Below are 21,829 nucleotides of genomic sequence, written 5' to 3' on the forward strand. Positions count from 1 at the left end.
AAAATGGAGAAGAGGAGAATGGTGTAAGCCATTTTGGGTCCCCATGGGGGAGAATGCTGAGGTATGACATTTTAATTTAATCTAATTTTGCCTATAGTTCACCAAAAAGCTAATTGCTCTTGCTGTTGCTTCATCATATATTGCTGCAACATTTTTGGCAGGAGGACAAGAAGAATGACCAGGGACAGCCCCCCACCCCGGTTAACAATTATTGTTGACACATCCCTGGATATTATTCAGAGAGGCTCTGATACCTTTGCAGACACAATGATAGTCTACTGAATGGCCTGCCCAGGATTTCACACCTTTTTGAATGTACTCAGAGCATTCCAGTGAGAAAGAAGAACAGTAGCACCTCAAGAACACTTGTGAATGGAGTTTAAATTGGCTTGTATCCTAAGTGCCATGAGAAGAAGGCTCTTATTGCCACATCTGTTTCCTGCCTCCAGGTCCCCCAGCTGCCTCCTGTGACCCCTGGAAAACTGATGCTGGGGGAAGGGGGGTTGGGGGAGCCTCTTGCACCAAATGCTATCCAAAGCTGCCAAAAAGGAGGGGAGTATTGCCCCTCCATCCCCTTGTTCAAATGAAAAACTTGCTACATCTTGGTCATCTTCTGGGCATGGAGTAGGGGTCACTGGGGGTGTGGGGGGGAGGTAGTTGTGAATTTCCTGAATTGTGCAGGGGGTTGGACTAGATGACCCGGGTGGTCCCTTCCAACTTTATGATTCCATGATCTGCCAATGGAAGAGGAAGGTGAAGGCAATTTCACTTGACACTGCAGCCCTGACACGGCATCTTGTCCATGAGGCTCTCTCGGCCACCAGTACTGTATTTCAGGGAGGAGGCGGGGAGGAGGAGGCTGGATAGATCCATATCCTAGAGCTCTGTTGCACTCATGGCTCAGAGGTTCCCAGCCATTACCTTCGCTTTGGAAATGCTACCGCTACATGATGGGCGAAAACGCATGGTCGCTTTAGCCTCCTTTATTCCGTTTCAGCCAGGATTCAGCCAGGATCAAACGCATGCGTTTCGCTGAACGTGCGTTCGGTCCTGGCTGAATCCTGGCTGAAACAGGGAATAAAGGAGGCTAAAGCAACCATGCGTTTTCACCCAAAGTTATACAAATGTAAAGTACATTACTCACGTTCATGACAGAATTAATCTCAGCTACAGCGTCGTCATCCGTGGGGAACTGATAGATCTGGACTCCATTGCTGACCAGCTCACTCATTATCTTAATCTTAAACTTGTGCAACTCACTCTTTGAAATGGTGTCGGCTTTGGCAATTATAGGGATAATGTTCACCTGGACAGAAAAGACAAGCAAAAAAATAATTAAAACCAAGCTGGTGGGGATGTAAAAATGATTTGGATATTCCCCTGCCACACGTGGCAAGAAGATTTCATACAACACACCACCTTTTCTTGCTTTAACTGACACCTGGCTGCTATCAACATTCAGTACTTCCAGGAGTATTTTCAGTCCTCATCTGGCTAATTTTTCTTTTAGCTAATTCTAATATATATTTTTTGCATTTCTGAGGAGTCCCCCTGGAGTACACAAAGGCCCCTTTATAACATCTGTGGCTGGACTGATTTTGTTGTTTCTTGATTGGTATTAGACACAGCATGTAGGCACCGTTAAAGAGTTTCAAAGTTTGGTTGCTTTATACCTTTCTTGATTTATACCTTTTTTGTTCACACACACACACACACACACACACACACACACACACACACTCACACACTTTCACTATTAAGCAAATGGAAATCACAGGGGACACATAACAATTCCCAAAGATCTTTTCTTCCAGGATCCCCTAAGCTCACAGGTACTTGAGCAGGTTGATCTCTGCTCTGTCATTCAGCAGACTCCTGATGACATTTAAGGTTCCATTCTCTCTGGGACATATTTAAGACTTTATCTGGCCATTAAAAAAAAAAAGTTCCCTTTTCACTAGTTTCCAGGTATTTTTTCCTGTCTATGTGAAGAATCCGCCAAGTTAGACCCCCTTGTTTGTCTGTGGGGAGCCCAGTTTTACTTCTTGTGTAAACCTGCACAGGGGTTTGCTAGTAGATGCAGTGCATGAGGATGAAGGCCAATTGACCGCCCATAGGCAGTAACTTGATTAATAGGGTTGCCAACCTCCAGGTACTATCTGATGATCTCCTGCTATTACAACTGATCTCCAGCTGATAGAGATCAGTTCCCCTGAAGAAAATGGCCTCTTTGGCAATTGGACTCTATGGCATTGAAATTTCTCCCCTCCCCAAACCCAACTCTCCTCAGGCCTTGCCCCAAAAATCTCCAGGTATTTCCCAATCCAGAGCAGGCAACCCTATTGATTAAAACCAGAACTGACTTTACTAGAAAATAGGCAGAGGTTGGTGGTCTAGGCTGATTTAAAAAGACTTGGAATGTAAAAATAAAATCATACATTTGGTAAGATTCCATGAAGAAACAGAAATGTCAAATAAACTAACTTATGATAACTGGAACAGCTTTGTAAGTTACTGGAATAAGAATTTCCCATCGGAAATATTTTTGACCAGAATGATGTAAAACGTTAAGCTGTTTTTTTATATTGAATCACTATAAGTATTTTCATGAGCTATTTTAATGCATATCTGACAATAAATTATTTATTTAATACTTTGCAAGTAATTAGTAAAACAGGACACTAAGCATATATTGTGTGGGGAAGCATATTATGGCATAAAGGCTTTTCTGGATTGGGTTTCAATTCTTCAGACGCCAGTGGACTCTAACCCGTGAAAGTTTATAATTTCAAAGTTTACACTAAAACCAGGGGACAGAAAATGGACAAGGGCCCAGCCCCACCAACTGCCCCCAAAAATGCAGAGGGAAGAAGGGAAGGAGAAAGAGCCAGCCAGAGACACACCTTCCTCAGTTAGGCAGCTTTGCCAAGCCCAGACACATTGGTGCCTTTTTCGACTGGGTTCATCTGGGTGCAATCCTCCTATGGTTGCCAACCTCCAGGTACTAGTTGGAGATCTCCTGCTATTACAACTGATTTCCAGCCGACAGAGATCTCTTCACCTAGAGAAAACGGCCACTTTGGCAATTGGATTCTATGGCATTGAAGTCTCTTCCCCTCCCCAAACCCCGCCCTCCTCATGCTCCACCCCCAAAACATCTCACCAGTGGAGAAGAGGGACCTGGCAACCCTACATCCTCCCCAGACCAGGAGCTTCTTTTCTACCGTGGACTGGACTAGGCCAAGTGGGGGCAGGGGGGAGGCCATTGACTTACTGGAAAATTCCCTGGTTGCTGTAACGGCCAGTCCATCCCTGGCCATATCAAACTTGTTGGCCTTTAAGGGGAGTACTGCACAGGGCACCAAGTGGAAAATATTCTTAGCATTTTGACCACTAGAGTCTCAACCTCAACACTAAATGAGTACATGTTATCATCTTGAGCAGCCATATCCTCCCATCTTTCTAGCACGATGGTAAATTATATTCTTAATTGCGTTATTAAGGTAACACACTTAAAGGTATCAGTGTACAGCTAGAAAAAATTAGAACTGCTAGGAATGAGGACGACGGCTTGATCATAATGGCACAATCCATTAAATTAACCAGTGCCAAAAATTACTTTCCACTGCAACTATTTTCATTAAGACTTTGCAGTAAATGGATAAAGACCAGAATTTGTTGTTTCCATCCCTTGATTTGTTGTGAAAAGCCAGTCATTTGTAAAAAGTGAACATTTTGGTTGCGATTCAATCCTCAACTCCTGCCTCATGCAAGCAGAAAACATGCTTGTGTATACATATGGGAAAGTGGTAGTTCCTTCCATAGAGCCAGTGTGCATAGTGGTTACAGTGTCAGACTAGGATCTGGGAGACCCAGGTTTGAATCCCCACTCTGCCATGGAAGCTTACTGGGTTTACCTTGGTCCAGTCACTCCTCCTCAGCCTCACAGGGTTGCTGTGAAGATAAAGTGGAGAAGAGGCGCATGATGTAAGCTGCCTTGGGTCCCCACTGGATAGGCTTGCCAGCTCAGGCTTACCAGGTCCCTCTTCTTCTTCGGCAGGAGGTTTTTGGAGTGGGGGGGGGGTCGCACACTCCCGGAAGTGCTGCATTGCAAAGGGCTAGTTTCCTCTGGCCTGTTGCGATGCGGCACTTCCGGGTGTAAAATGCACCACAGGGGGCCGTTTTTCACTCAAATAGCCCTTTGTGATGCGTTTTACACCAGGAAGTGCGGCATCGCAACAGGCCTTTACCACTCAAACTGGGAGTGGAAACCGGCCCTTTGCAATGCAGCACTTCCAGGTGTGAACTGGAAGTGACCTGTCCCTGCCTGCACAGATTGCCCGCCGACCCTCAGCTGGTCAGCGGGCAGCCAGGTGGATTGGTGGGGGTTTGCCTGCCACCACCTGGCACTTGGCAACCCTATGCCAGCTCCAGGTTGGGAAATACCTGGAGGTTTGGGGGACAGAGCCTGAGGAAGGCAGGGTTTGGGGAGGGGAGGGACTTCAATGCCATAGAGTCCAATTGCCAAAGCGGCCATTTTTTTCAGGTGAACTGATCTCTATCAGCTGGAGATCCGTTGTAATAGCAGGAGATCTCCAGCTATTACAGTGGCATCCCTACCACTGGAGGAGAAAAGCAGAGTATAAATGAAGTAAATAAGTACCATTCTGGAAGGGTGCCTCACCTTGGGAGGGGAAATTGAAAAGTACCCCCCTATACACACACACACACACTGTTTTGGATCTAGCCTTCTCCTATAATACCCTACAGGATTAGATTTGTGAACTGATACAATTTATAGCAGCCAGCAGCTGGTAAAATATTATTACTTCTTCAAGCTAACATCTAGATCATTAATTAATTTGACTCTAGCAGTTACCTTTAACAGAGAAGTGTGGGCTTTTAAAATAATGTTATTTAAGTGCCAGTGGAAAATGTACCAGCAGGCTACCAAGGAGCAGCACTGTAAGAATATCCAGCTTCACTGATATTGAGCTTGAAGTGCTATTGAGCACCTGTTCCCCCAATCAGGTTCCTTATTGACAATGGTTTTTACTCAGCTGCCCACACATGCAAAAGGATGAAAGGTGAGTGTTTATGATATGAATCAACCATTCTTATACTAACAGGCAGGTGCAATATGGTTTATTGTATGAAAGCCTACACAAGTGTGCATTTGAGCTCTCTCTTTGAGCCATAAAATGGAGGTAAAGTAATTAAAACTAGATCCTGCCCAAAGAACCATAAAACTAACTCTCAGAGCCCAAGGAGACTTCTTTTTCCAAAACAACCACCTCCCCTCTCTCCCGTGCTGCATGGCAAACTGATTTTGAGACTGGGCAGGGGAGAGATTTGAAAGGCAATTTGTGATACAACACAGGAATCAAGAATTCTGTTTCCCTAGTGCAACACCCTGGTGTAACCCTGAGCACATATCTGGATCCCAGCCATTAGATTTCCACACTTCCCTTTGGGTGCATTGAGAGTACTTGGCCCATATGCGATCTCTTGATTTGTGCAGAATTCATATCTTAAAAATTCTGACGAACAACCAATGTCCTCTGAAATCTGTACCTACCTAAAATCTGGTTCCCAACAGGAGTTCTGTGGGCATAAGAAGGGGCCAACCAATTACTCTGGACAGTCAACAACAGAACATAGAAGCCAAGGTTTTCCTCTGATGTTGCATGGTGGCACTGGTATTCAGAGGTTGACTGCCTCTGAACGTGGAGGCTCCCCCTTTAGTCACCATGTCTAGTAGCCAGTGATAACACCGTTCTTCCATGTAATCCCCTTTTGAACGGTCTGTGCCGGTGGCCAGCACCACATCCTCTGCCAGCAAATTCCACATTGTAATAGGCAAGGAGCCCCAAAGCATTTCTATGCTGCAAATCAAGTCTTCCTCACCCTGCTCTGGCTTGCTTCCTCCTCAACCTAGCTGCTGTTGCCTCACCATCTGGTTTGCTTTTTGCAAGGATTCACCCCCAAACTAGTGGGTTGGTGTGTGTTTTTTTAACCAAAATCGGATTTTTCTGCAAGCCTTGAGCTGCACAGAAAACCCAGGTTCACATCATAACAACAACTGGCACTGTTGTGTGGATTTGGCTATTCACATGGGCCTGGCCTTTTGCTGTGAAATATAGGCTTGGATCCACTGGAGCATTTCTGTGGATGGATTCCCCCCCACCATGGAATGTGTCTTTTTCACCTCTCCCCTCCTTCTGCAGCCCAAATGGTCCAGTAGATCCAAGTCACAGTGATTATAGAAGCAATACAATAAAGCATGTGCAGATCACGAAAGCGCTTTCAGATGCAGGTGCTTTTTTCTAAAATCAGAACCAAACATCTTAATAAGGTGGCTTTTTATAAATTTGTTTTTTTTAAGTCCCACTTTAAAAAGCCAGACATAGATCAGTTCCAGTCTGCCCCTCTTGGTTTAACTGCAGTCCCTGCCAGCTATTATTTAACTTAAGAATTCAGCCTTGAAGATGTTTTTTGGCTGTCTGTGAGTAATGAGATACAGTAGGCAACAGCTGGCTATGAGCTCAGTTGAACATACTTGCATGATGGAAGAGCAAACTGTGCGGAAAGATCCTCCACCCTGGTGAAGCCACTCTGGTGGACGAGATTCAACATCATCACAGGAAACCCAGACAGTCTACTTCACATCTGACATCATTCTGCTGATATCGCAAAGCTGTTGAACAGCTGCCCTCCCTTCAGCATGCAACTAATCCAAATGCCTACCACCAAAATACATCTTTGTGAAGCAGATGTTTGATCTCAAGCCAGACATCATATCAAAACCACATCTGACAAGAAGCCAGAATGAGATGGAAATGAGAGCATGATTTCCTCCTACCTATCCCACAGACCTTCAAGTTGCGAATGTGTCCTCCAGAAGATAATTTCCAAACCAATCCCTGCTACCGTTAAACCTTTGCATTCTTTCTATCTCAGCACACACTTCTGTATAATTAGAATAACAGTCTCTGACCTTCAGAAGAGTTCTATTTATCATCACTCTACCAAGTAGTCGTATACCACTACTTCAGAACCTTTGCTGACCTGTAGTCAACGAGGGCAAAATATGAACACCGTTCAGCACTGGAAACATCTTGTATTGGTTGTTTTTGTACCCATATTCCTGGCTTTGAACCTCACACCTAGGTGCTGCATTTGCCAAGTGTGGCCAAGCCGCAGTAATCAACTTGGCTGCTCATGTTCTCTCACCTGATTTTTCTATGTGGCTCTGCACACATAGCATGCGCCTTGCCAAACAGGAAAGGGGGTTGATTTAATATATATCCCTGCCTTGCCATGTAATACAGAGCTCCATGCATGTTGAATGAGGTTTGCATTCATCTCAACAGTGGCTGCAAGTACCCAGAACAATCTCCCCTCCCCCACACAAAAGCTCAAAATATCAATTCAATTCAGCCTGTGGGCAAAAGCAATAACAAACAGAGGAGGAGTCATTTTATTTCCAGCAGACTAGATGTTCCAATTAAGTTTTATATCAATAAGCAGCACTGGTTGGCTTACCTGAATAATCTTAAAGATTAAAAAACCACAAATAAGAATTTAATGTGATTCTTTTGATACCAACAACCTTTGCAGCCTGCCGCCAAACTCCACTCACAGCCTGGATTTCAGAAGAGTTGCTCCCTCTTCCTTGAGTAACATTTAAGAAACTGCCAGTTATTAACTAGCAAGAATGGGTTACTGTCCCCCATAATCAAAAAAACTGTTTCAGCATTCCTAAAATAACACGTTTGACTACATGTTGACATACATAATTGCTACTTTAGATGCGCTCCAATACAGCAGCATACCTCAAAGCCTACCGCATCAGAACAGCGACAACTCAAACAGAATGACTATAATCTGGTCGGACAGTGATTTGTAGTGTTAACCATCATTTTATCACTTAATCTGTTAACTGTTGTTCCAATCAACATAACTGTCAGGCTTAGCCTACTTTAAGCAAACCTGTGATCGCCAATCTGTACGTACAGTAATTATTTCCCTTCCCCACCAGAGTTCTTCTTTGTGCATATGCCCCCACCATAAATTACTTTGGACTGCCAAAAAAATGTTATTTAGAAAATTTTATGATTAGAATAATCCTAAAAACCGAAAAGTGTCCATGTTATAATAGTTTCGAAAAGGCAGAACCTAGCCAGAATGATCACAAAGCTGGATGGGGGGAAAACAATGCCGTTCAATATAATAGCTTGTATCTTCTTTAAGTAGGGAGGGGAAATGCAATTATGGTAGCATGAGGATTCTGACAAGTTACCTGGCATCTCAAGTGCTCCCAGACAGTTGAAGGAAAGATGCTACCTGTAGGTATTAATATACACATACGTAGCTGAAAATCAATGTTCATGGGAGGTACATGCTCAAGTACATACCTTACTATCCAATTTTTTCATGGTTACCAAATCCAAGGACTTAAGTGAGTGCCCAGTTGGAGTGATGAAGTAAAGGCAGACATGGATTCTCGTATCGTGATAATTGAAGAGAGAACGCCGTATTTTTAGCTCTTCTTGTAAGTAGTTTTCAAACTGTGTGTCAATGTAATCAACTATTGGCCTGTAACTAAAAACAAATCCAATTAGGAACCTGAATGGTGCAGTTTACACTTTCTGACTTCGAGTACATGGTTTGAAAACAAAAGCATCTGTACTAAGAGTGACAAGGTCTTTCCCATCCATCAAGCTTTGTCAGAGCTCAGGGGACTCAACGCCACCTTAAAAAAAAAAACTTCAGTACTGCTAACAATATACTCCACCAGAAAGTAAGCGAAGATTAGGCAAAAGATGGTGTGTGTAAGGAGCAATGAAATGGGAGACACTGTGGAAATGAGTTTCAGGCCTGTGATATGCAGCCATGTACTGATCTTGGAGACACTATAGGGCAGATGTGGCACACTGAACTGAACTTGAACTGCACTATGAGGAGTTACAATTGAGTATTACCTAACAGTTCAACCAATGTTGGCTCATTTACAAACTTCATTGGGTGGTCTTTGGCAGTTAGTTGATTCTTTGGCAAAACTTAGTTGTTAAGACCGAAATGCTTCATGGATGGAAACCAATTCTATTTTTTCACTGCCAAAGATTGCTTTAACAAAAACTATAACCAACATTAAAGTTTGGGAGGGTTTTCCCTTCACTCATTGTACTTGGTTGTGGCTGAACCCAAAGATCTGATCCACGTTGTGTGGGATCATGAGCAACAGTGGCAACGGCTTTGCTCCAAATGAACTGTCCTGTTGGTCCAGCAGCATCTCCTTCGATAGAACGAAGTCTCCATCTAAAAAGGAGGGGAGGGAGATTTGGGCACCTCCTGCTTGCAGACTCCCAGTTGGTTCCCCGTACTATTCTTGGGGGTCCCGCTGACCTGCAGGAGCACAACTGAGGGAGGCACAGAAGGCTGCAGTGACCATGAATGAAGAGGGGGCAAAGTTCCTTTCCTCTAACACAATTTCGCTTATGCTGTTTAGGAGACAAGCCTTTGCCTAAGCAGTGGCGTTGTGTCTCAAGAAATTATAACCACTCTTTAAAACATTTATTGCACATGACAATGGGACTGGAAGAATCTGTCCTCAGGCTAAGAAAGGTAATCACCATCCCCAGGAAGCATTAGAGGCTAATGACATTAGATTAGTTAATTTGCATTCAGATGACCAAACAAACAGGAGATTCAGTGAGGTTCTGTAACACATGTTGTGAGTTGTTTTCACTATCTTCCTTGTTTCTTCTTCTTCCCTTATACATCTTCTAATACTGTTCCCACACTGTTTCCCCAAACTACTGTTCTCTGTACACAGTTAGCAGTACGTATAATCTTTGGATCTACAGAGGGTTACAATCTGACTATTTTGAACTTTATTTTTGTTATTCCAGTACTGGGACAGCTATTTTGGCCAATGTCAAACCGGCATCGAATGAATATATCTAAGTGAATTTATGGTAATCTGTCATCTGAACAGGTACTTTTCATTCACCAGGGGCCACCTGACTGTATTGCAGGCACAATCTTCCTTGCAATTTGTCTTTACAGAACGCTCACATTGACAGTGAAAACCAATGCAAATTAGTGGGTGGTTACAGCCATAGTCCTCCTAAAATGGGCACAGAGAGACATCATAGAGTTTGACATGATGTTGGCTTCCACGGAACAACAAGTGCTCCTTAATCAACACTTCATCTGCAGGCTGCTCCTGGTACAGCACTGCCAAAAAAACCCAGTAAAGGACCCCTGGATAGTTTTTCCTGTTCGACAATTCCCTCCACCCAAGTTTCTACTCCCTCAGCTAAGAGAAGAGGCAACAATAGCCCCCACCTTACAAATGAAATGGGGGCAAAACTGGCATGTAGCAGCTTACTGCTGTTGGACGGGGGAAAGAGAGAGAACACGAATGGGCAGAAACCAGCTCGAAGAGCAGCATCTTAAATCTTATATTCTGGTTTTCTCTCTTTCTAGCCTATGTGCAACACAGCAGTTGGAACATAATGCAACTGAGAAACCAAGAATTAACATTACTCTGTGTGCCCCGAGTTCAGAATTTCAGGGCCAGCACGAATGCTTTATTTTTATTTATTTTTTTACGAGGCTCAATGAACATGAAAACACTTATTGAATCTGGATGGCTTAAGCAGGTGATCGGGATATACTTGGCCACTCCAATGTATTCCAAAGCAGAATTGCATGCCAAGGCCCTGCTTCCTTCTGCGCCAAATCAGAATGTGACTTGCCTCTCGTCTTTATTTATCTGATCCCCAAACCCCACAGCATCCACAATTGTCAGCTTCAGCTGGACGTTGCTTTCCTGCAGGTCGTACGTCCGTGGCCGTAGGCGGACCATGTTCTCATAGTGACTGGCTTCCTCGGTCTCAAACGTCGTATTAAAAAGAGTGTTCATCAGTGTAGATTTCCCAATTCCAGTTTCACCTGCAGAATTTAAAAGCAACGTCATAAGTTTTTCAGCACATGGTTTCAAAACAAATTAGCCAGGAAAACTGTACTGTATCCCTCAAAGAATGTTTTTAAATCTTGGATTTTTGAATGAACTAAACCAAACTTTCTGTAAGCACAATCTCTCAATCTCTGTAAAAATGCAAATGGGAAATCACTTTCCATCCCATCACCTTTAAAAAAAATTAGGACAGTATCACAGTATCCTTTTTCAGCTGTAACCTGTATAATAATATTTAAAACAATAATTCCCACTCGTAAGAAACCACACGTTTGTATTTCTCTTCTAATGCTCAAACTGGAAGGAAAGCGACAAGACGACATTAGATAAACATCAGCACAATTCCAATGGATACAATAATTACTTATCACGCAAGGAAATGTACTCCATCCATCCTCTTTATGGTATCAGATATATTTATCAATACAAAGTTAAACAGCGAGGAAATGTGCAATAATATAATTATTGAGAGATCATCATAAACTCCCACTGAGGGTCAGGAACTGCTTGCCAATAACAATAATCATTTCAATGTATTCCCAATCCACACAGACCTGTTTGACAGATGGCTGAGTACCAGAAACTCCTGCTTTGGTAGTTTGTGATACAAGAATGTGTTGCAAACAGAGCTCTGGCAGCGTTGGAAGAGCAAGTGGGAACCAAATTGGGGAATATTCACTCTGGGCCACAGCTGGCAGAAACTCGGCCTTGCGAAATAGCAGAGCCGCTTTGTCAGAGAGGCAATGAGGTGTGGGTACATTTTGAAACATGAGTTAACAAAACCTTTCAAAGCTGGCCCAGGCCCATTAATAACAAAGATTCTTTCAAGACATTCCAAGCCATAGAGAGACTATAATGCTTTCTTTTTGATTTAGGGCCTTTATCCTTAATCCCTTCACCCCACCCACAATGCTGCATCAGCAATCTTTATGCTTAGACTTCTTGTCCAAATTTACGTAAGAAATTATTGTATTTATTTGTGATGTTAATCTGTGTTGAAGACAGAATAGGAACAAAGGGTTGGATTTCTTTTGGAACCTCAAATTCAACAGCAAAGTTTTTTGTTTTTTTTTGCATGTAACATATTGGAGAATCATCTTCGAGGTGGAGAACAAGTGCTGGAAAAGAATCAGAAGTGAAATCTGAAAGCCTTACTCTTCTTTGGACTGAATAGTCCAGTCCTATAATTCTCCCTCTCTATAGTGGTGCCGTCACAGTGAGCAATATTTGCTCACCATATGGTTTAGTGCAGGAAGAAAACCTAAAAACAATTCTTATATTCTTACTTTGTTTAAATTAGATAAGCAGAAAGAAGCAATGTGCAAAACTAGAGGCGACTCAAAGCCAGTTTTTTAAAAATTCTAATAGTAAATGTTGGTATTTATCAACACACACCTGGAATGCATTCTCTCCCCTCTCCCCGCAGATACTTAAATAAGCACCAAAAACACTTACAGCCCCATTCCTGAGCTGGGAGGGCGAAAGTCCACAGGAGGCGTGCAAAAGCCTGCGCCAGCATCTGGGATGCTTGCACCACCAAGAGTGGCACGGATGCCGGTGTTGGGGTGCTCATGCCAGCCTCCCTGCGTGGCAGCGCAGCCCTGGGATGCCAGCTCAGTCTCCCTCCGGTGTCCTGATGGCACATCTCGTGTGCTGTCATTCCACGGGGTGTTCCCAGGGCAGAGCCGCCTTTTGGCTGCTTCCTAACCCCCCTTCAGGCCGGGAACACCCCCTTTGCCCTTACTTGGAGTTACACCACCTTTTTAGGTGGCTATCCCCATGGAACCCTATGGAGCAGTTCCATGGGGCTCACAGGTAAGGGCAAGGTTTTGGCTTCAGTGGGGGGGGAATCCTCCTTTGGAGGAGGCGTGGCTGTGCTGCCTCCAGCCATCGGCTCAACCCTCCCCTCAGGAATGGGCTGTAAGAAAATTATATTAATTCAAAGCTTTTAAAGTGAAGTCTTTTCTGAATCCCTCAGACTGGACTCTGCTAACTTATGAGAATAGAAGCCATTTATGAAACATTTGTTTACTCTAAATCTGAAAAAGGAAATCAAACACAGGAATTTGGTCTTGTAGATCTGTTAACTCACTAGAGATCTCAGCCTGCTCCCACTGCTGTTAAAATGAAGGTTATATGCACTGACGCATCCACACAAAAAAAGCTTTAATTAATCATTGCTACTATGGAATTGTTCCAACCTGATTAGAATTACACCCCCCTGAAATTAACGTGTCCCTCTGAAAGCAACGAAAAACAGAGGAAACACTATCAAAATAGGGCTGAGCAGGTAAGCAAGCATGTGATTGCCCACGTGTATACACGTACAGCTCATTTGGCAGCTAGAAGAGAAGGCCTAATTTTACAAAACAGGCCGCAGCATAGAAAGCAACTTCAGCCAGTGGTGTAGTTGTTATGAGCCATGGTTTGGACTGATGGAGTCTGATCTGGAGAGCCGGGCTTGATTCCCCACTCTTCCACATGAGCGACGGAGGCTAATCTGGTGAATGGATTTGTTTCCCCACTCCTCCACATGAAGCCAGCTGGGTGACCTTGGGCTAGTCACAGCTCTCTTGGAGTTTTCTCAGCCCCACCTTCCTCACAGGGTGTCTGTTGTGGGGAGTGGAAGGGAAGGTGATTGTAAGCCAGTTTGATTCTTCCTTAAGTGGTAGAGAAAGTCAGCATATAAAAACCAACTCCTCTTCTTCTTCTTAACTAACATTGATAGAAATCAGTGATGTGGATTTTCCAGAAACAAGTATTGCTACCAGTTTGCTTCCAAGTTCAATTCAAAGTGCCAGTTATGACTAGCAGAAGAAGAAAAGTTGGTATTTATACCCTGATTTCCTCTACTGAAAGGAGAATCAAACCGGCTTACAATCACCTTCCCTTCCCCTCCCCACAACAGACACCTTGTGAAGTAGGTGGGGCTGAGAGATTTAGGAGAGAACTGTGACTAGCCCAAGGTTGCCCAATAGGCTTCATATGGAAGAGAGGGGAAACCAACTCTGTTCACCAGATTAGAGTACGCCGCTCATGTGGAGGAGTGGGGAATCAAACCCTGTTCTCTAGATTAACGTCCTCCACTCCTAACCACTACACCACGCTGGCTCTTTAAAGCACATCACAGCCTGGGAACCAACATAACTGAAGGATGGTCTCCTCCTATATGTTCTTGTGTGCCAAATACAGTCTTCAGGCTGCAAGGTTTGCCTGTCTGCCATGGCCTTTGATGGGGTATGGAAAGCAGAAATATTTGGGAGGGGGCGTGTATTTGGGGTTTTTCTATTTTTATTGTGGCTTTAATCTGTAATGTTATAATTATTACTGTAAGCCTCGTTGAGCCAAGAGGAAAGGCTGGGTATAAATATTTTAATAAGTGAATAAATAATTAACTAAGCTTATCTCTTGTCTCTGTTAGCATGTTTGTTTCATACACAGAAGTGTCTGCTTTCATCATTTTTTTTTCTTAAAGGCTAATTTGTTAAGATTCCCTCCCTTTTTTTGTTTGACCCAAAATTCACAAGCTTTTTCCTTCCCCTAGGAGACCTATTGTCTCTGGATGCGATCCAGTCCTGGAACCAGTCCCAAGATATACAGTGGGGGTTTTTTCTTAGACCTTTTGTTCCTTTGACACCATCTTATATTAAAGACACTGAGAACTGGGAGGAATATCACATGTGAATGAGGTTATTTGCCTGGTTATAATGGATGTTGTCTCCATATACACTAACATCCCCCAAGATGGAGGCACTAACAGCGATTCAGAATACTGTCAATAAAAGACATGTCAGACACCCACCCTCTCTTCGTTCTTGCGGGCACTAGCAGAAACTGCTCTCAGAAAGAATAATTTTGCTTTTAACAAATCCCATTGGCAACTTAAAGGCATGGCCGTAGGGTCAACTATGGGCACAGTGACTGCCAGTCTGCCTATTCAAGAGGGCTTTTCTGTGCAGGTAATAGGGTTTCACTGTACAAAAGGATGTCACAAACTGGCCTGAATAAATGATTTGGGACTGTGGTCTTTACTGCTGTGTATAGTTTATTGTAAGTAGGATCCTATTTATTTAATTTCTGAGCCGCTTAATGTGTCATGTTAATACTTATGCTATGCTCCAGTTCTTTCTGGTGGTTCCAGACTTCTGAAATCCTAATGCATTGGTTATTGAATGTCCCATTTTGTTGATTGTACTGACCCACTATGCGTAATCTACCTTGAGTACCTGTGAGAAAGTCGGATTATAAATAACATAAATAAATAAAATATGAGTCACTTTGAGGACCAATTTAGAAATTCTTATATCAATCCTTTTATAAACCATATAGCCCAATGGTGGCATTATTTAGATGATACCTTCTTGCTATGGGAAAGTGATCAAGATTGCCTGTTAGACTTCCACAAATCCATATCAGATTTGTACTATATGTAGACAATAGACGTATCAGTTTTGTAAGATGTGATAGTGAGCAAAGAGAATGGCAAGATCTACACAGGTCAATATAAAAAGTTGACCTTGGGAGGCTTCCGGGGAGGGGAAAGGGAAAGAGAGAGAAAGAGATAGAGAGAATATGAATGAAAGATTCAAAGCTGTTTGTCAACATATGTTCCTGCCTGGGAATTTAGATTACAGGGAGAGGCCCTCCTGACTGTCCCAACAATCAAACAAAGTTGTTTATGAGAGAAGGCCTTTTCAGTGGCGGCACAACAATTATGCAACAACCTCCCCAAAGAAGGTGTGCTCGGCCCTCTCACTTTCAATCTTTAGAAGGCAGTTGAAAATGGTTTTATTTAAGAACACATTTGATTAAGTTACTAGCAATCCTAAATTGCGATTCTACATTTTGGGTTTTATGTTTTATATCTATATCAGGGGTCCCCAACATGATGCCCGTTGGTGCCATGTCACCCGCAGATACCTTTCCTGGCACCCATCAAGTGCTTTTAAAAAGTGTGTGGGGCTAGGTGAGGCTTTTACCTAGGGGTACTTCTGCTTCCCTGTGCAGATTAAAAGAGCGCTTCTGCCTGAAATGATTAAGAGTTACTATTAGAGTAAGCTGCTTTGAGCTCCCTAAGGAAGAAAGACAGCTAATAAATGTTTTCAATAAAACAAATAAAAACAAAAACAAATTCAGAGCACCTCCTATATAATTCAAATGTATAAAGATTCTGCTGCTGGGATGTATATTTTAAAAACCCTAGAAAACATCAACAGAAGGCACCATAAAATCTCAATAACACCCATAAAAGTGACTTGATGGCATTTAACACACACATTGTTAGAAGCTGAGAAACAAACATATGCAGACAATTTAGAACTCCCGGCTCATCCACAGGGCTCGAACTGGAGCTTTTGAGAGCCTGAGCTGTCCTGAACTTTCCAAGGAGCAGTGAGCAATTTTTGAATCTCGATTTGAGCTCTTGATTTGAGCAGAGAGAGAAAAAGCATTTGTAGTCCGTATATATTCAACTTACACACACACACACACCGGTAACAGTTTAGCATAGCTGGATTATGATGTTGCATTTGGTCATACCAAGTCACCATGTGGAGCAATACCAAAGATCCACCCAAAGACTTCACAGAAGGTGATGGTGGAGTGGATCTTTTCCCTCCTCGCCCTCTAGCAGCCTGTTGTCTGTCCTGAAACTCTTCTCTGAGGAACAGCCAGAGCCTTGACAAGTTAAATGAGACATGAGATGGGCGGGGGAAGAGTGCTTCAGCAATGATGGGCGTTCAGTAAATCACCTCTTTTTTGCTCTTCTGCAGACACAAGCAGAAAAAGAGGAGATTTTAGTTGATTCCCACTGGGCAGTGCACACACCTTCCCCCATCCAGGGGCTCAGCTCGCTTGCGAGAATCTCCTGAGCCACAAAAAGAAATTTTAGGACTAACAAGCAGCTGTTCAAGAAAAGGAAAGATCCTCCTCTAGCACCTTCTTTCACAAACTCTTCCAGTGGATCCAAGGCAAGCAAACATCCTGCAGCAAATAGGACAATGTTATTTTATTTTTTATTTTGCAATTTTTATCCCGCCCTCAATCTCTGGCCAAAGGCCAAGCTCAGGGCAGCTAACATCATCAGTACTCAATACAAAACAATAAAACCACAATATACATAGATCAAAAAAATAAACAATTTAAACCAGCCCCATAAGTTTGTCAATTGTAAATTACACAGATGGCGCTCAACATTGGAGCATCGAGACCACCATTGGCTTAAAAGAACAGGGCCCCCACATTTAGTTGGTAATAGCATAAAAGAAAGGGGATAGAGAGGCCAGCTCTGATGAATAAACAAACTCGTAGGCCTGGCGGAGTATCTCCATTTTACAGGCCCTGCGGAATTCTTTACGATCCCGCAGGGTCCTCATCTCATTAGAAAAGGAATTCCACCAGCCAAGGCTGAAAAAGCCCTGGCCCTAGCCGAGGTCAGCCGGACACCCTTTGGGCTGGGGACCACTAGCAAATTGTTGTTAGCAGGTGTAATGCTCTCAGGGGGCTGTACCAGGAGAGATGGTCCCACAGATACAATAGCCCCAGGCCAAGGTTTTAAAGGTTAAAACCAGCACCTTGAACCTGATTATACAACAAGTACATCACTTGGGCAAATGTTTTAGAACATTTCCCCCCAGTAAAAGGTTAGATAAAGCTTAACTTGGTATCATCAGATGAAGGCCAAAAAAGTAGCTTTAAAATATGGAAGTGAACCTCAACAAAGAATTTTTTTACCAAAAATTTAACAATAATTTAAGGTTGGTTATTCAGGTGCTTGTTTTCTACTGGGAATGGTCGAAAGATATAGATACTTTACTTTAAAGCATTGGTCTGTAAAAAAGAAAAACCTGGGTTTTTTAGAGCTCTGTTGCAAAGAGAACAAACAGTTGCACTTTAAGTTCTTTCCCAGCGCATCCGCCACGGTTTGACAGCTGCAGCGAGCAGCTCTCGTGCTGGTTTCTGCGTGTCATTATCCTCAAGCATTTCTCCTAGGCAATAAACACTCCACTCACCCACACAGAGGATGTTGAAGCTGAAGCCTTGTGTCACAGATTTGCTGACAAGCTGGTCAGGAAGACTGTCAAATCCAACATGGCCCCCCAGAGAGAGATTCCGTTTCTCCTCGTTCTGTTAAAAGACAATTGAGACCACTTAGCGGGGTTTAACTGAAAGGAAGTTAACAGAAGCCAGAGACTGGGGTGAAAATACAGGCCTCCCAAGCAACATTACCATTTTCCTTGAAGCAGAACCGGCTCCCCAGTCACCGAGGCAAAACTACTGCTGCCCACGCAGAGGTTTATTATGTTTTATATGCCACATTCCAGACATACTGGTAATTATAGTCAAGCATCAGAAGGAAAAGAAACCCTCCCTGATCCAAACAGGAAATTATCTTAAAGAAACAGGAAACTAAACTGTGAGGATCCTTTGAAAGGACAGTCAACACAATAGGATTCAAGGACTTTCATGGGAGGGGGGGAAACAATCCCCATATTTTATTTATCACTCCTAATCCTTTCATTTTCTAAGGGCTCCTGCTTCTCGATCATGTTAGCCAAGTCGAGTTTTTTTTCAGAGCCCTTGATCTGTTTCCTTTGAACAAAGGTGCTTATGGCAGAGTCAATCGCACTATGGAGAGGATCGCAGGTGGTGGTGCACGTTACTCTAGAAGACGAAGGAACCACGTCACCTCACCATCTGCGACTGCACCAGTTTTCTTGTTACCCAGGCGTCTTGTTGTACCCCACACCCTTTCCCATCTCCAGGCACTTCCATCTGTTCCTTTTCCCTCAGCAAAGGCCACAAGAGTGACAACCTTTACAAGAAGCTTTGCTTATTAAATGAGTCAAATATTTCAGAATTAACGCTATGCACCAGTCACAGAAATGGAAGGAATGTGGGTCACCTAGTGCTAAAGGCAGGATGATCCATTCAGTCCAGAGGCCACTGGGACTGAATCAGCAACTAAGTATTTAGCGGAAAGTTTGAACTAATGCCGCAGATACTTTGTTAAGCAGCATCTTTGGGGAATGGGTGTTGCTGGTTAACAAAATACACTAGTTTACAAAGCTGTACTTGGCAGCAGCAAGTGGGTAGCAGCCATGCCAGGTAACTCCATTTGGCACATGCATATTGCAATGGATCGCTGTGATTGTTGATTACAGCACAACCAAAAAAAGGAATCTTAAAGATAAGCGGTCTTATTGTAGTACAAGCTACTTATTGCTAGAGCTGCAATAAGGTTCATGTCATGCAGCCACAGAAGCTAATGCTTCAATCAGTCTGCTGGCCTTTAAGATACTACAGGACTTCTTCATTTTGGTTCAGGAGTGAGGAGTCAAGGGATATATGCTGTAAACGTCAATTATATTTGTTTAGATATTTATACCTCACTTTCCTCTCCCAAACAGGCCTATCCTCATAAACAACCCTGTGAGGTAGATTAGACCAGGAGAGTGATTACCTAGTGAAGTTCCAAGGCAGAGTGGGGATTCAAACCTGGATCCACCAGATCCTAGTTCAATGCTCTAACTGCTAAACCACACAGACAGAGTGCAACAGGGAAGCCTTTCCTCTCACAACAGTGCTGCAAAAAACTTTACATTTATTGAATTTGTTCCACTGCTAAAGCTTCAGTCTCTGTGACGGAAAAAAAAGAGGACCGGGTATCTGCTCTAGTTGATGTTAATTTTAATTCATTCAGCAAATCCTGGTGGATGAGTAGAAAATTAGTCTGTGCTTGTGGACCAAGCAGCTCAGTTCTCTGTGCTCATAAATTCTGCACAGATGTTCCTGTACGGAAGGACTGGCCACAGGAGTTAAAATTAGGGTTGCCAACCTCCAGGTACTCGTAGCTCTCCTGCTATTACAGGTGATCTCCAGCCAATAGAGATCAGTTCACCTGGAGAAAATGGCTGCTTTGGCAATTGGACTCTATGGCATTGAAGTCCCTCCCCTCCCTAACCACACCCCCTCAGGCTCCGCCTCAAAAGCCTCCCACCGGTGGCAAAGAGGGACCTGGCGACCCTAGTTAAAATGCTTATGAAACCTTCAACGAACTGCCAATGTTTTATGTTATTCCCATGAGTAACACGACATCTTTCTCCACTTTCTTCATGATTAAATGAAACATTAACTTGTTCAGTGAAATTTAAACATTTCTACCCCCCCCCAAAAAAAGTTCAAACAAGAAATCCCTTATTTTGTGAGGAAAGAAAAGACTCTCACCACAAGAACGGCTTTCTTGGCTATGATGGAACTCTGCGGCCCAAATTCTTTTTGAAATGGATACTTCATCATACTTGCTATGCATATTGATAAGATGTTTGTTTTTCCTTCATCTTTTGAAACAACGGCACAGTACTCTCCCAAGGGGGATGGCCAAAGCAGGAAGAGAATCTGACCAGAACAGTTTGCTCTGTTGTCATCAATTCTGTTTTGACCCATCAATATCAATTGTTTTCACCAACAGAGGAAGAAGCTATTATCCAAAGTGTCCCACTGGGACTGGCCAGTTTTCCATTCCAACAGTAATGAAGTCATTGTAAGTACCATACTGACCACCGATTGTTAAATCAAAAGCTGCCCTGGACCCATGAATATATATTACCTATAGAATGTGAGCGAAATCGTACTGAATACAGGATGGCATATTAAAGGCAATTTTCCATCTATGGATATAGAGCCATTAATAAGGCACTACTGGTGAGCTGTTACACTGGACCACCCGCCAATACATAAGGTGGGGTCTCTTTTTGGAATTGCCATTGACGGCAAGAAAGGCATTTTAATAAACAGAGCACTGGAAGAGGGGGGAATCAGCACAGGAGTCAGCAGGGGGGTTACCTGCAACGCTAAACAATTAAATATGCAACATCCCAGCAAATAGTCTCACTCGACAGATGGGCTGAAGTATCAGGCCTAGAAGGGGCTGATGTAATGTTCGTCACTGGGGCAGAGATCACAAACCTGTGCTTGCCCCGCTTCCACATCTCTCGCTGATCAAGTGACTTACAGATGTTTCAAGGTTCAGACTAGAAGGGGGAAAATGGACAGACCAATACAGACCAAAAATACACTAGTTTACAAAGGCAGGCAATGTGGAGGCAGACTTGTGAATAACTACAGCTATCTCGGTCTTCTCTTTTGGGTTCCAATCTTGCTGCCATCCCTGCATGCTTACTGTTTACTTTCCCACTGCCTCTACTGTCCTCAGAAGATGACTGGGGAAGGCACTGGCAAACTACCCCGTAAACAAAGTCTGCCTAGTAAACGTAGGGATGTGAAGTCACCCAATGGGTCAGGAATGACCTGGTGCTTGCACAGGGGACCTTTACCTTTACTACTGTCCTCAACCCTATCAAAGAAGGTTGTGCTTTAGCACAGTGTTGCTTAGTTTTGCTATGACATCCACAAAGACTACTGGCCTAATTTTCTTTTTGCTAACCCGCTTGCACATTTACCAGCGTCTGTCATGTATGGCTCAGAAAATGAAAAAGCAGCAATGCTTTTACAGTTTAAAGAAACATTTTCTTTCTGGTCACTGGGAAGGGATTCTTACCTAATCACAGGAAACTAATAGAATGTCTTTTTTTAACACACACCTGATTTTGCTAACAATGTCGGAAACCAAATTAAAGGAAGGATTGGCTTTTGCAAAATGTTTTAGACCCAGCCCCTGATTTGGTTAAAGCATAAATAAAATATAAAACGTGAACACAAGTTTTAAAAAACTGTGAGGGCTTTATCATTTCCACTGCCAGGAAAGGAAGTAAACAAGGCTTGCTAGAGAGCTATGATTAGAATATGAATGACCCAGAAGACAAGAGAGATGTTCCTAGGCAA

The 21,829-nt window shown here is 43.2% G+C and overlaps 1 protein-coding gene across 5 annotated transcripts in view; it reads right to left on the bottom strand.

The window, feature by feature from the left end:
- SEPTIN8 (septin 8) overlaps positions 1–18,112 on the bottom strand; it is a 167,887-nt gene extending 149,775 nt beyond the window's left edge. For 2 of the 5 annotated variants that reach the window (XM_056857160.1, XM_056857153.1), the window contains exons 1-2: positions 8,418–8,584; positions 1,145–1,306 (exon numbers count right to left, since the gene is read on the bottom strand). In XM_056857160.1, coding sequence (XP_056713138.1) covers positions 1,145–1,306; positions 8,418–8,438 — 183 coding nt within the window. In that variant the 5' untranslated portion in view covers positions 8,439–8,584. Of the gene's footprint in view, positions 1–1,144; positions 1,307–8,417; positions 8,605–10,766; positions 10,963–17,997 lie in introns of those variants that run through there. The other 3 variants (XM_056857168.1, XM_056857138.1, XM_056857146.1) reach the window with 3 other exon arrangements.
- Between the last annotated feature and the right edge of the window lie 3,717 nt (positions 18,113–21,829).

The sequence above is a fragment of the Euleptes europaea genome, chromosome 1 (assembly GCF_029931775.1).
Source record: "Euleptes europaea isolate rEulEur1 chromosome 1, rEulEur1.hap1, whole genome shotgun sequence".
Lineage (NCBI taxonomy): Eukaryota > Metazoa > Chordata > Lepidosauria > Squamata > Sphaerodactylidae > Euleptes > Euleptes europaea.